Source organism: Herpailurus yagouaroundi, unplaced genomic scaffold, assembly GCF_014898765.1.
Source record: "Herpailurus yagouaroundi ecotype Mexico unplaced genomic scaffold, PumYag 184, whole genome shotgun sequence".
NCBI lineage: Eukaryota > Metazoa > Chordata > Mammalia > Carnivora > Felidae > Herpailurus > Herpailurus yagouaroundi.
The window spans coordinates 8,290,303-8,305,679 of NW_024412415.1; the positions used below are offsets into that span (position 1 = coordinate 8,290,303).

General features: G+C 40.4%; 1 protein-coding gene across 1 annotated transcript in view; it reads left to right on the forward strand.

Moving 5' to 3' along the window:
• Positions 1-15,377, forward strand: part of RTF1 (RTF1 homolog, Paf1/RNA polymerase II complex component) — a 51,511-nt gene that overhangs the window by 15,475 nt on the left and 20,659 nt on the right. Inside the window, exons 3-4 of the mRNA XM_040492339.1 lie at positions 11,319-11,466; positions 13,879-14,083. Coding sequence (XP_040348273.1) covers positions 11,319-11,466; positions 13,879-14,083 — 353 coding nt within the window. The remainder of the gene's footprint in view (positions 1-11,318; positions 11,467-13,878; positions 14,084-15,377) is intronic.

Here is a 15,377-nt window from a genome sequence, read left to right on the forward strand (position 1 = left end):
TCTTTAGAGAAGTGTCTATTCATGTTTTCTGCCCATTTCTTCACTGGATTATTTGTTTTTTGGGTGTGGAGTTTGGTGAGCTCTTTATAGATTTTGGATACTAGCCCTGTGTCTGATATGTCATTTGCACATATCTTTTCCCATTCTGTCGGTTGCCTTTTAGTTTTTATTGTTTCCTTTGCAGTGCAGAAGCTTTTTTATCTTCATGAGGTCCCCATAGTTCATTTTTGCTTTTAATTCCATTGCCTTTGGAGATGTGTCAAGTAAGAAATTGCTGCGGCTGAGGTCAGAGAGGTTTTTTCCTGCTTTCTGCTAGGAAATATTTTTAATGGAGTACTTACTTTGTTTTAAAGTTCCACTAAAGTAAAACATGTTTTTATTATAATGAAGTTTAATTAACAGAACAGTGTTTACCAGTGCCATAACTATGTTAAATTAGGAATGATTGGATTCTGGTCGACTGTAGTTAAGTTCTCTTAATCTTAAATAATTTAATAGACCTAAAATTGTTTTCCACAGCAAGAGGTAGTGAGTGTGAGTTTTTTCTGTTTATTTTTAATGGTGGAACTATAATTCCTCTCAAATTGGTAAAATAAATCTGTTAGAAAAGCAGTGGGCTCTTTGAAATAAGTTTTTGCTTTTTCATTTTTCTTAAAAAATATTTAGACAGTACAGGAAAATCCTGAAATAATTCCTTTCCCACTCTTCCTACATCAACTAGTTTTATTTTTCCTGTTTCAAAAGTCAGCTTCTGTGAGTCTGTCCCCCACCTCCACTCCCCACCCCCCTGACAATATCCTGTGAAGTTTGAATTCGTGTTGAGTCTGGAATACCCTGTAATATGTTTTTGGTCTTTGCATTTTCTTAAGATACAAGCAATAACTATCCTTTGAGGTATTTGGTTCTCCATATTCCTGTCTTAGATCAGAGTCCCAGGTATGCACTTATTGTAGGGAGTCCCCTTATCCTTTTTAACTGCTTCTACCGGGAGGGTAGAGTCTGTGTCAACCCCACTGCATTAGAGGAGTCCAAAACGTTTACTAGAGTCATCCAGCGTCTATAAAAACCTTTACAGCTTATGGTTCCCTTTGTCATTCACAGCTCCTTAACCAAGTCTGAATGTCCTCACCTTAGAATGCTACCCAACAATTTATGCACTTATTAGAGAAAAAGCCGAGACACAAGCTGCCCCCTGCTCAGTGGGGAATGAAACTTTGAGTGACTTTCCCTCACAAAGTTCTTAATTCTTGCTGTTGCCTCCGGGTCCCAGGCCCACCTGCTGCTGGCAACTCTACTCCATTCACTTTCTCCCCCACCCCACTGGGAATAGCAGCCTCTATAACATAGTCATTCTGAAAGGTGCCACTTTACTTTGCATTATCATCAGTCTTTCACCCAAGCTAATAGCACAGATCACCTCAAAGTTAGGGTGAGTATTTCGTTATTTTGGACAGTTAAGCAGACTGTCCAAAAAGATTAAAATATATATTTTAAAAATCCTGACAACTACTGGAAAACTCAGTGGTATTACTGTGAACTCAGATTTATGGCTGCCTTAAAGATATTCTAAGGTTGGTAGGGGACTTCTGAGAGATCCTTAGAATGTGAAGTTTGAGATGGAGCCTCTTATTTTTCCCTCTCTCACAATAAATATTTATACATCTTTGTATTACTTCACATACTAAACTAATTTACTATGTCTTCTGATTTCTGCTATGGCACTTACCTCCTTATGACCTAGCCTTTTTGAAATTTGATTGTTAGAGTGGCATTTCTCAGGTGGGGAGCCTATGATCTGAACTCTGTACCAGAGGCTACTCTGGAGTGTTTTTTTTTAAATACATCTCCCATCCTTTCTCCCCTTCCATCTCTTTTATTATTTATTGTCATTAGTAAGCCATGAATACAGATAGAAGTATGTCAGTCCCCTCAGATTTGCTAGGACAGAAAACCGGTCAAGAACAACTGAGTTAGAAGGTTAATGGGTGGTTTGTTATAAGAAGAGACATGCCCTGACTTTAGAGCCTGAAAGTATCTAGCTAATTGACTTGGGGCAGGGGAAGGTGTGGGGGCGGGGGGGATAAAGAGAAGTTATGGACATTTCCTATGCAGAAAAAAGTGGGCACATTGTACATTAAGTGTAAGGTGCAAGTAGGGAGGGAGTAGTAGATGTTTCGCATATAGTATCTTTGCAGGGAGGAAAACCTAAATTTAATGAAAGAGAATATGCTTGTGTATTATTTTTTGGTGAAGAGATTATTCTCAGTGGTATCTTGGGGGCACATGTAAAAATAAGAAGCAGAACTCTTTCTGTAAGGTTTATATTGACCAAGCTGGGAAATTGGAACGCACAGCTCAGTGGTAGGTAGGTCACAGTGCTATAGTGTGATGTTTGGGTGCTGTCATTTCCTGTCCCTGAAAGCATTTGATAGGGAAAGAGCCAGTAAGGGTGCAAACAGGAGTGGCAGAGAGGAAAAATAACAAGGTCAGGAGGAGAGAGCTAGCAATTGCTCATTGACAAGATGAGGTTTAAAAAAAAAAAAGGCCCAGGGGCGCCTGGGTGGCGCAATTGGTTAAGCGTCCGACTTCAGCCAGGTCACAATCTCGCGGTCCGTGAGTTCGAGCCCCGTGTCAGGCTCTGGGCTGATGGCTCAGAGCCTGGAGCCTGTTTCCGATTCTGTGTCTCCCTCTCTCTCTGCCCCTCCCCCGTTCATGCTCTGTCTCTTTCTGTCCCAAAAATAAATAAAAACGTTGAAAAAAAAATTAAAAAAAAGAAAAAAAAGGCCCAAACAAAAAAGTCCATTTGTTAGGAGGAACTGAGTCCTAAATCAAGTAGTTCAGAATCCTTTTTAAAAACATAGTGGATCTTGGGGCGCCTGGCTGGCTCAGTTGGTGGAGCATGTGATTCTTCATCTTGAGGTTGTAAGTTCAAGCCCCATATTGGATGTAGAGATTACTTAAAAATCTTAAAAAAGCACAGTGGATCTCCTAGAAACAGCTGAAACTAGATAAGGAAGCTTCAATTTTCTTGCTTGTAAAAATCACATCAAAAACCAAGAAAATCCTTTTTTATTCAGAGTTGAATAAAACTACATTAGTCAAAGTAAGGAGATAGCTGAATTATCTTCTAATACCCTCTGCCTAAGCAAGAATTATTTTTAAAAGTTTCATGTATAGTCTTGTTTTCAACATTTTTGAGAAATAAAAGCATTTGGCTCAGCCCTGTAGTTCAGTACTTGTCACACCTGTTTTTTATTCCCCAGAACTTCTGTCCATCTTCCTGCTGGTGGTTATGCCCCCACTTGCCTTTTCGAAGACTTTGCTCTTCTTGCTTTTCTCCCATTTCATTTTGCTCTACTGTATTTCTTTCTGAAGCTTCTTCCTTCTCTTTTTTTCTTATCTGATCTTACAGGTTCTTTCCTTTGGATTTAGTTTTGCTCTTTTTCCCCACTCTGTTATCTCTTGGCTGGTTCCAGTATTTTTTTTTTTTTTTAATGCTTGTTTATTTTGAGAGAGCACACATGAGCACACACACGCATGAGAGAGGGGAAGAGAGAGAATCCCAAGCAGGCTCTGAGCTGTCAGCCCAGAGCCTGATGTGGGGCTTGATCCCACAAACCATGAAATCATGACCTGAGCCACAATTGAGAGTCAGACATTCAACCTCCTGAGCCACCCAGGTGCTCCTCCAGTATTTTTTTTTTTTTTTTAAGTTCATGTATTTTGAGAGAGAGAAAGCATGTGCACAGGATGGGGCAGAGAGCGAGGGAGAGTGTTTTCAGCCTAGAGCCTGATATGGGGCTCGATCCCATGACCCGCAAGCTCCGACCTGACCCTAAATCAAGAGTTGGACGCTTAACTGACTCAGGTACCCAGGTGCCCCTCCAGTATTTGTATACTATAACAGTTTGATGTTCTTTTACTTTTTTTTTTTATTTTTATTTATTTATTTTGAGGGAGACAGAGACCATGTGAGTAGGGGAGAGAGAATCCCACGCAGGCTCCACGCCGCCAGCACAGATCCTGACTCGGGGCTCAAACTCACAAAACTACAAGATCATGGCTTGAGCCGAAACCAAGAGTCACATGCTTAACCAGCTGAGCCACCCAAGCATCCCATGATGTTCTTTTACCTATACGATGAACTATTTACTTTTAAATAAATTTAGTAACAGCTTCTCTAGGAAGTTGACTTAGCTATCCAAGAGCATTTTGTGATCGCTTTACCATACAGGTAATACCTAATTAGCACATGCTCTCAAGAAAGGCCTTCACTGCTAAGCTGATATTTCCCTGTGTGTATACTGGTTTATTGAAGTTTTTGTACACAGCATATCTCTGGAACAAGATGCTCCACATAGACGAATTACCCCAGTACTGAAACTAAATCTTTGAAAATTTAAAATATAAAATCACTATACTTGAAGAAATTTTTGAATACTTACCTGGCAGGGGAGATACCATGATCAGGAAGAAATTTTTGATAGGTATTAGTATATATAGTTTTTCTTGCTGATTTAGTCAACTATTATGAATGGCAGTTGTATTGTGAAATATGGACTTCGAAAATAACTGAGCTGTGTAGTTTATGCATTTTATGCCTTTTCTTTCTCCTCTGTTAACGTAGGTAAGAAGTGGCCATCGTTCTCCCCTCTTGGTAATCTCTCTGCTCCCATCTTCCTGCATCTGATCTGCTCTGGGGTCAGGAGACCAGGTGACCCTCTAGAGCTTAGGTTGGAAAACTCTGCTTTAGTGTTTGAATTTAGCAACAGCTATTTGGATTGCTTACAGCCTTCTTTTTTTTTTTTTTTTTTCCTCTCCCTTAAACGTACTTCTTGGTTCTTGGCTATGTAGATAACCAGGCAATAGCACCTCTTTTATCTACACACCATAAAATCTCATCATTAGAATTTGGAAAAATGAAGTGCTTTTCATGGACCACTTGCTCAGACTTGTTTACATTCTGACACTTCCACCAAACAGTGGAATGGAGGTACTGATTATCTTTCACATTTTTTTTTTTATGACTTCTGTTTCACTTTTGTTTTTGTCTCTATACCAGACTGTAAGTTTTTGTGACTGCGTTTAGGGATTCTCTGTTTTCCAGTTAAATACATGTGATGCCTGATTACAGAATACAGTAGTATCTTTTGTACTTTGTCAGATTAATTACACAGTAGAAGGAAAAAGAAAGCCGAGCTATCCTTCATATTCTTTATATCTTTCATACTCTTTAATATTCTATTACATTGCATTTACTTTTCAACTCTTCTGACCCTTATCTACCTTCGGGGGAAAAAAAAAACATAAATCAGGAACCATGTCCTCCCCATGTACCTCTTTGCTGGCCACTGTCAAGGTCTAGAATAATGATTACAGAATCCTTTAGATAGTTGCTTTGACTTAGTATAATGCTCAGTTTATGAAGAATCCTACACCTTTAAAAACCCACGCAGTCATAGAGATCATCTGGATTCCCCTATTTCACTTGTGAAAACAGGCTAACAGAAGTTCTGATTTCCTTTTCCCATCATAAAATAGTAGTATCCTACCTTAATATAGAACTTCCTGGATTCTGGAGTGTGCTGTGTACTTCTCTTATTCTGTCTCCTTTGAGTCTCAGACCACCCTGATAGGTGGTCAAGGCAGTATTATTGTTTCTACTTTAGAGATAAGAAGTCTCAGGTTGAGGGTTAGGGCTGAATTCCTTTTACCCCCAATTCCAGTGTGGTTTATCACTAGCCCAACTGTTCTCGAATACTACTCACCTCAGTGTATTTCATTTTACTTGTAAATTCATTTCAGAGTAACTGGCCTGCAGTGGTTTCTACTCTGGATTCTGAGACCTAGAATATGATCTTCCTTGCCCGTTAGAGATAACCTCTCTGAAATACATTTATTTTTTAAGTTTATTTAGTTAATTTATTTAATTTGAGAGAACGGGAGCAGGGGAGGGGCGGAGAGAGGGAGAGAGAAAATCCCAAGCAGGCTCTGCACCGTCAGTGCAGAGCCTGATGCAGGGCTCGAGCTCACGAACCACGAGATCATGACCTGAGCCAAAATCAAGAGTCAAATGCTTAACCAACTGAGCCATCCAGGTACCCAGCCTCTCTGAAATCTTGAAGTTTCTTTGCTTTTCTGCCTCAGGATGTTCAAAGTCCTCAGCATCTCCATCTATCCAAGTCCAAAGCAGCCACTTGCCATCCCATGTTCTTTCCTGTCTGTCAGCTGGGTGCCAGTGAGGTCAGCTGCTTCTCAGAGTAGGACCTGCTTATACCACCCTCACATACTCAGGCTGGCACAGGGTTGTAGTACTTACCTCCCTTATATCATTAGATAATGCTGCCATTATAGTAGTTATTACATCAGTGAGAGTCAAAGTGCTAATCTCTTTTAGTAGTTAAGAAAACACCTTCATTCCAGTCTCTGTTTTAGGTTTTCTTGACTGCCTGCATACATGATGCTTTCTTGGTGGTGTGTGTCAGCCCACCTCCATGTAGAATGCCTGAGAGAACAGGAAATCATGTATATGACAGTCCTGACTGGTAACATATCCTTGCCCTTTCCCAGATTGTTTCTGAGCACCTGTCACTGGGGGGTGCCCTGGCCTTTGTACTCAGATGCCCATCAGCAGGAATTCATCTTCTCATTCTTGCCTTCTGTGTGGTGCATTTTAGGGCATTTTCAGGGTCAGAGCAGAGCCTGCCTTTCAGTAGAGTCACAGTTCCCAAAACAAATTTTAAAATGCCTCATCATTTCCTGTACTCTCTGCTGGATGGGGAAAGCCTAAGAGTATCCCTTTTAATCCTGTCCTTTACTCTTTAGACTTCCATTTACTACCTACCACACTCTGACAGTAAAAGAATATTCCTTCTGTCTTAGAGTCAACAGAGTAAGGCTTTTGCAGGGACGGGGAGCAACCTCTGGGCAATATAACTGGATTAAGATATTTCTGTATTGATGTCGCTTGCCATAAGCCTTGACACTGTCCTTTATGGTTTATCAGAGACTGTGATCTTGGGAGAAGAGATGCTGAGTAAATATTTTAAATAGGTGCTTAGACCAGAAACATTCAGGAACCTGTGGTTTATGAGAGTAAATGTAAAATGTGACAAATGTGATCTGAAACTAATATACCACTGTATGTTAACTATACTGGAATCAAAATAAAATAAAATAACAAAAATAAATGTGACCTATTCTCCAGAAAAAAAATCTTTGGGAGATTATTGGAACTCATTTGAAGTCTTTCTCTATGAAATAATAATACATGAGTAATAATGAGACTGGCCCCCAGATTTTAAGTGATTGTTTATGTTTGGGTGGTGAACTACAAGTGTTTTTTGTTGTTTTTTTTTTAACTTTAAAAATGCTTTCCTATGTATTCAAAGGTTCATGTAATGAACATATATTGTTTTTAAAGTTAGATTTTGGGGTTCCTAAGTGGCTCAGTCAGTTGAGGGTTGGACTCTTGGTTTCAGCTCAGGTCATGATCTTGTGGTTTTTTGGGTTTGAGCCCCAGTCAGGCTCTGTGCTGACCAGGTGGCATGGAGCCTGCTTAGGATTCTCTCCCTCTCTCTCCTCCCCCCCACCTCCGCCTTTTCCCCACTCGCACTGTCTCTCTCTCTCAAATAAAATAAATAGGTTTAAAATTTTTTTTCTTGTTAATCTTTATTTATTTTTGAGAGACAGAGCATGAACAGGGCAGGGGCAGAGAGAGAGAGGGAGACACAGAATCCGAAGTAGGCTTCAGGCTCTGAGCTGTCAGCACAGAACCTGATGCAGGGCTCAAACTCACAAACCGTGACATCATGACCTGAGCTGAAGTCAGACACTTAACTGACTGAGCCACCCAGGTGCCCCAAAATAAAATTCGATTTTATTTATTTTTTTTTAATTTAAATTCTTTTTTTTTAATGTTTATTTATTTTTGAGACAGAGAGAGACAGAGTGCAAGCGGGGGAGGGGCAGAGAGAGAGGGAAACACAGAATCTGAAACAGGCTCCAGACTCTGAGCTGTCAGCACAGAGCCCGACGCGGGGCTCGAACCCATGAACCGTGAGATCATGACCTGAGCTGAAGTCGGATGTTTAACCGACTGAGCCACCCAGGCGCCCCTACAATTCGATTTTAAAGATTTACCGAAAATTGGATACTTTTTTAGTCCAGCCTCTCAGTCCTGAAAGACACATTTGTAAGAATTTGTGTTCTTTGAAAAAAAAAAAAAAATACTCTTTTTTTTTTTTTTTTTTTTTTTTGAGAGAGAGCTTGCACACACGCCGGCAGGGGAGGAGCATAGGGAAAGGGAGAGAGAGAATCTTAAGCAGGCTTCATGCTATCAGCACGGAGCCTGACAGGCTTAATCTCCTGACTGTGAGATCATGACCTGAGCTGAAATCAAGAGTCAGATCTTAACCAGCTGAGCCACTCAGGCGCCCCTAGAATTTGTATCTTTTAAAGTAAAGTCACCTACGGTATTACAATTCCCCTAAAACCCTGTCACATATAAATGAACTTGGTTGTTCACCAGTGGCATGACAGACCCTGTTGAGTCAGCGTCATGGGAGATGAGGTCACTTTATTGTCTCACTTCTTTTGAAATTGTAGGAAGGAAAAAAACGAGGTTCCCTTTGCTTGCTCAGGTTTAGCCAGGTCAGGAAAGCCCTTTTTAAGTGAAAACATTTTATTTTCTTCTATTTTTTTTTTTTTGGTAATATTTACTGTTTTATTTTTGAGAGAATGTGCACGTGTGCTCAAGCCAGGGAGGGGTAGAGTGAGGAGGGGGGAGAGAGAATCCCAAGAAGGCTGCACGGTGTCAGTGCAGAGCCCAATAGGGGGTTTGCCCTCATGAACCACGACATCATGACCTGAGCTGAAATCAAGAGTTGGTTACTTAACTGATTGAGCCACCCAGGTGCCCGAAGACCTAGCCACCCTTAACACGTGTGATGTTGGTAGCTAACCTTTACCCTCTCAGCCTCTTCCTATTCTCAGTGGTAGAAGTACAAAGGGCCAAGACACTGGAAGAGGTTTCATAACCAACCAATAAATATTGACTACCTATTACGTTTGTTGTTGTGCTATTTCTTATTACCAAAGACAGTACAAAAGGTGTTTTATGCATTATTGCCTGTAGAAAGATACATATTGTCAGCATAGGAAGTTGATACATTTTAACTCAGTTAACTAAGAAATTGAACCCTTTGGCCTCTTTTGGATTCTTTCACACTGACCTAAAAATTATCTTCCTTGAGTGATTACAATGTGAAATGGTTGAAAAGTAGGCTTCAGAAGAGAAGCATTGGGATTTCTTTCTAAATAGTGATGTAGGGGCGCCTGGGTGGCGCAGTCGGTTAAGCGTCCGACTTCAGCCAGGTCACGATCTCGCGGTCCGTGAGTTCGAGCCCCGCGTCAGGCTCTGGGCTGATGGCTCAGAGCCTGGAGCCTGTTTCCGATTCTGTGTCTCCCTCTCTCTCTGCCCCTCCCCCGTTCATGCTCTGTCTCTCTCTGTCGCAAAAATAAATAAACGTTGGAAAATAAATAAATAAATAAATAAATAAATAGTGATGTAGGTGTTGAGATGTTAAAGCTTGAGAGATAAATTCATTTCTAAAGGAGAGTTGCTGTCCATTCATTTAATATATCATTCTAGAACATGTGGCTGGGTTTTTTCCCCCCACTTTTCCCTTCTTCCTAACTCTTAAGTACAAAAATAAGTAGCAATTAAAATAACTAAGGTTAAATTAAAATAAAAAATCAAAAGATTAAAATCCCCTTCACAATATTTTAATCTGGCAGTGTGTGGGTTCTTAAGAATAGCTCATAAAGGGGGCACCTGGGTGGCTTAGTCAGTTGAGCATCCGACTTCAGCTCAGGTCATGATTCACAGTTCATGAGTTCGAGGCTCACACCCGGCTCACTGCTGTCACCCTGTCAGTACAGAGCTCGCTTCTGATCCTCTATCCCTTTCTCTCTGCCCCTCCCCCACTTGCACTCTCCCAAAAATAGATAAATATTAAAAAAAAAAAAGAATAGCTCAGAAGGAACGTCTTCCTTCCTTCCTTCCTTCCTTCCTTCCTTCCTTCCTTCCTTCCTTCCTTCCTTCTTTCCTTCCTTCCTTTCTTGAGAGCGAGAGCAAGCACATGCGCTTTCAGCTCAAAGCCCAGTGCTGGTTTCTGTCTCACAAACCATGAGATCATGTCCTGAGCTGAAATCAGGAGTCCAGTGCTTAACCAGCTGAGCCACCCAGGCACCCACAGCAATATTTCTAAGATGGAAACACCATCAGAACTACCCCTCCCCCTGCCCCCAAAATACACCTCCAAAATAAATTTACTTCTGATCTTAACTGTTGTGAGGTAGGAAATTAATTTATGACTACATTATAGAAGAAGCAAAGACTTTGTTAAATAGTAAATGTAGACATTTTATATTAATGCCAGATCTATTCAATGTGATGCTAGAAAGACAAGGATTATTTTTTGTAGTACATAAAGTAAAGAGGTATGGTTTAATATAACCAAATAGTATTTGTGAATTTTTAAAGTAATCACATAGTCTTTTTATAATTAAAGTGCTTGATGAAGGCAATTTTATTGGCCTTGAGGTAGTTGTGTATTACCTGCCTGTTACTTGATAACACAAATTTCAAGATCCTTCTATTTAGACGTAACATCTCCTGTTGATGATACAATTTAAACATCATGTTGTAGTGTTATATATTGAGGTTGAAAAAAGAAAAATAAACACATGTATATATATTTAACAGTCTACTCTCTGCCTCCTTGCAGTTGGTACCTGTGCTCCCATCCATGCTAGGGATCGGCCCTTATCCTTTCTGTGCTTTGTACAGTTTTCTCCTGCTAACAAGCTTTATTCCCTGCCTTCCTGGGACCCATTCCAGAATTAAACCATCCTGTGTATAAAACCTGCACATACCAACCCCTAGCAATTACTTGCCTCTCTGCCACAGGAAGCATTAGAAGCTGTGTTTTGTACCGACTTAGTTAGTTCAGTTGATTTGCCATAAGTTTCACATCTTTGTATTTCTGTTGTGATTTTAAAAAAATAACATTACTTAAATTTTTTGTTGATTATATCCATTATCTACTATCTCTCAGAAATTACAAATTGGGAGTTCTGAAGTTTTAAAACCAGGGTTTCAAAAATCCATACCGTTCTTCATATTTGTTTTGGGTCAAAAATAGTAGAGACTCTTGTAATCATTTTGATGAATATCAGAGACTCAACTCTTGACTTTTCTAGCTTTTCCCAATAAAGTGCCTGTTTCAGTTTTCCTTTTTCTTTTCTGCTTGTAGTGGACATTTGGGAGCAATAAAAATAAGAAGAAAGGAAAGGCCAGAAAAATAGAGAAGAAAGGAACCATGAAGAAACAAGCCAACAAAACTGCTTCCTCAGGCAGTTCGGATAAAGACAGTTCTGCTGAGAGCTCAGCCCCTGAGGAAGGTGAGCCAAGCAGCCCAGACCTGGGGGTGAACCCCCACTCTTGCCAGGTTGAAGCTACAGAGTCAGAAATGGGGGGGAAGGGGCCTGCATTACAGCATCGCCCCTGCCTTTTTTTTTTTTTTTTTTAACGTTTATTTATTTTTGAGACAGAGACAGAGCATGAATGGGGAAGGGTCAGAGAGAGAGGGAGACACAGAATCCGAAGCAGGCTCCAGGCTCTGAGCTGTCAGCACAGAGCCCAACGCAGGGCTCAAACTCCCAGACCGCAAGATCATGACCTGAGCCAAAGTCAGATGCTTAACCGACTGAGCCACCCAGGCGCCCCTCATCGCCCCTGTCTTTATTGCAGTGGTCCATAACCTTTTCAGTGGTCATGGATCCTTTGAGAATCTGAATGAAGCAAGGAAAACAGATACAATTCCAAAGGGTTAGTGAGACCCCTGAAGCCCATCCAGGAAACCTATGAGGACTTCCTGCATTAGAGTCTCAACCCACTTTACCCTGAGTGTATTCCCCTTTCTAATGTTTTTTTATTTTTGAGAGACAGAGACAGAGCAGAGCGGGAGAGGGCAGAAAGTGAGGGAGACACAGAATCTGAAGCAGGCTCCAGGCTCTGAGCTGTCTGCACAGAGCCCAATGCGGGGCTTGAATCCACAGACAGCGAGATCATGGCCTGAGCTGAAGTCAGACACAACCGACTGAGCCTCCCAGGCGCCCCTTTCATTTCTTTTCCTTTACACATGTATAGTCCGGCCAGGGAGGAAAATCCCTGAACCAGATACAAACTCCGTTTGAAAAAAAAAAAAAATGTTCTTGAGGCACCTGGGTGGCTCAGTTGGTTGAGCGTCCTACTTCAGCTCAGGTCACGATCTCACAGTCCATGAGTTCAAGCCCTGTGTCGGGTTCTGTGCTGATAGCTTAGAGCCTGGAGCTTGCTTCAGATTCTGTCTCCCTCTCTCTCTGCCCCTCCCCTGCTTTCTCTCTCTTTTTCTCTAAAAAATAAATAAAGATTAAAAAAAATTTTTTTTAATGTTCTTATTTTGAAATCAAGTCCAGAATTTTTGCTAATACTAGAATGAAAGTGAACTTGTTCCAAGACTAGAATGATAAACTTTACATTTCTTTTAAGAAATAACATGTATGTACAAACTGGCTTGTATAGAATTAGTCCAACCTGGTTTTAAGCACATGCCTGTGAAGGTTTGCTCAAATTGAGTCAAGCAGAGTTCTTATTAAATTGCTGGTTTAACTTTATACTCATTTGTAACGTATACTGCCTTTTTCCATCGCCGCTTATCCTGTCAAGATCCAGTTTCATTGGGAATTCACCAGTCAGTGTCATGACTCATTAAAACACTGAATTTTTTTAATGCTAACTAATAGATGTAGAAGAAATGATAGAAGATCACTGTGTTTCAACTATCATGGTAACAATTGCTTTACTTAAGAATTCTGAGTATTAAAACCACTGGATGAAAGTTTGTTGGAGAACAAGCTGTTTACACAGTCTCAAAGTATCTTCTTAACTTCAAAGGAGAAAAGGGTGCCTTTACAAAGGAAAAAATCTGGGGGATACTACCTAACCAAGTAATCCAAATTACTACCACTACTAATAGAACAAACATATGTCAGGTGCTTCCTGATGAAATATTTTAAAAAGATACTTTAAAAATCACTTATGGATTATTGCCAAAAATTTGTAACCTGAATAGTTTGTTGTTGAAACCAGCCAGCTCAAGTTGGAGAACATTTGACAACAGAATCCATTTAAATTTGAATTAGTTAAAAATTAAATAAAATTTAAAATTCAGTTTTTCAATTAGTTGTACTAGCCATATTTCAATTGCTCAGTAGCCACACGTGGCTTCTGTTCAGATAGACAGTATTTTCGTTATTACCTCACAGAATTTTCTTAGATAGTTCAGGCTTATACTCTTCAAAAATGCAATGGCATATGAGGCACCTGTCTGGCTCAGTTGGTAGAGCATGTGAGTCTTGATCTTGGGGTCATGAGTTCAAGCTCCACATTGAGTGTAGAGCTCACTTTATTGAAAAGGGGGGGGGGGTGGTGATGGGGCGCCTGGGTGGCTCAGTTGGTTAAACGTCCGACTTCAGCTCGGGTCATGATCTCGCGGTCCGTGAGTTCGAGCCCCGCGTCGGGCTCTGTGCTGACAGCCCAGAGCCTGGAGCCTGTTTCAGATTCTGTGTCTCCCTCTCTCTCTGACCCTCCCCTGTTCATGCTCTGTCTCTCTCTGTCTCAAAAATAAAAATAAACGTTAAAAATAATTTTATTAAAAAAAAAAGAAAGCGGGGTGATAGTGATTATCAACACTGGGTTGCGGGGTGGGGCAGGTCCTCTGTGTGGCCCTAGTCTTCTGTAGCATAACTTAATCTTGTGTTTCGGCCTTGTAGGTGAAGTGTCAGACTCTGATAGCAACAGCTCCTCCTCCAGTTCAGATTCAGACTCTTCTTCAGAAGATGAAGAGTTCCATGATGGCTATGGAGAAGACCTCATGGGTGATGAGGAAGACAGGGCCCGTCTGGAGCAGATGACAGAGAAGGAGCGAGAGCAAGAACTGTTCAACCGCATAGAGAAGAGGGAGGTGTTGAAAAAAAGGTAAGGTTGTGACTTCTTAATGATAAAATAATTCTCCAAAATTCACATTTGCAGCCCATCATCCCAGGATTCAAGACTTAGAACTTCTTATGATTTCTGAGTTACATATCTGACCATCTTTTCAGCATGGTTTATGTATTTTTTTTTTAAGTCTCAAACATTAAATTGCTTTTTGATAGTCAAAAGCTGCTTCGTTGTTTTCTGAATTACTTTTGCCTTATTTAAATGGTAAAAGTTCTTCCTTATCTCATAACAGAATCTCACGGTAAAAATAAACATGCTTTGGGGCGCCTGGCTGTCTCAGTCAGTGGAGCATGTGACTCTTGATCTCGAGGTTGTGAGTTCAAGCCCCATGTTGGGTGTAGAGATTACTTAAAAAAATTTTTTTAAATAAATAAACGTGCTTTTTGTCTCTAGAGATAAAATTGTCCTCAGAAGTAGGAACCTTTTCTGCCTACTTAATGTCATGAAAGAAAAACAGAATTTGTTCTGATAGCAGTTAGTTCCATTTCATCTGGGAGCCTGGGTTCCCTTGTGGAGACCATATTAAGTATAGTAAGTTATCCTAAGCAAGAATGTTTGGCTTTCAGTCAGCTGCAAGTAATAGACATTTGTTTTGAGTATAAATGCTTCTGAGGTTACCTGTTTGGGAACAAACAGGACAGAAGAAACTGCTGGAATTGCCCAGATGGTTAGGGATGACTTAAAGTTTGTATTTCTTTACTGTAGAGAGCAGAGGGTCTTCTATAAGGCCATCAAAGCCCTATATTAAAATCACAAAGTAACTCGAGAGTAAGGGGTGGCTTATCTCCAGCTTGGTTTTTATATTTTTCACCTTATATGAATGAGGCAATTCACTGAGTCAGTGCCTTTTTTTAGTGACTAGAGGAAATGTTTACAGAAATGATAAATAAGATGGAAGCTCAGAGCCATACACAGAAAATTGAGATTTTTTTTTTGTAGTTCATTTGTTCAGCTATATGACAGTGCAGTGGTGTAACTCAGTAACTTTCTCCTTTTCACTTAATAAGTCTTTATGTGGATCTCATTTAATCTTAATAACGATCTTTATATGTAAACATCATTAGCATCCCATTTTATAACCAACAGCACCAGTAGTGAGATCCTATGTTCAGTAATGAGATCCTTGTTAGGTTCTTCACCTATTGTAGGGCTGCCTCTTTTAAAAATTTTTTTGTTTAAGGGTGTGTAGGTAGCATAAAAGGCTCTGTGCTGACAGCGGGGAGCCCGAGTGTGGGGCTTGAACTCATAAACTGTGAGACAATGACCCAAG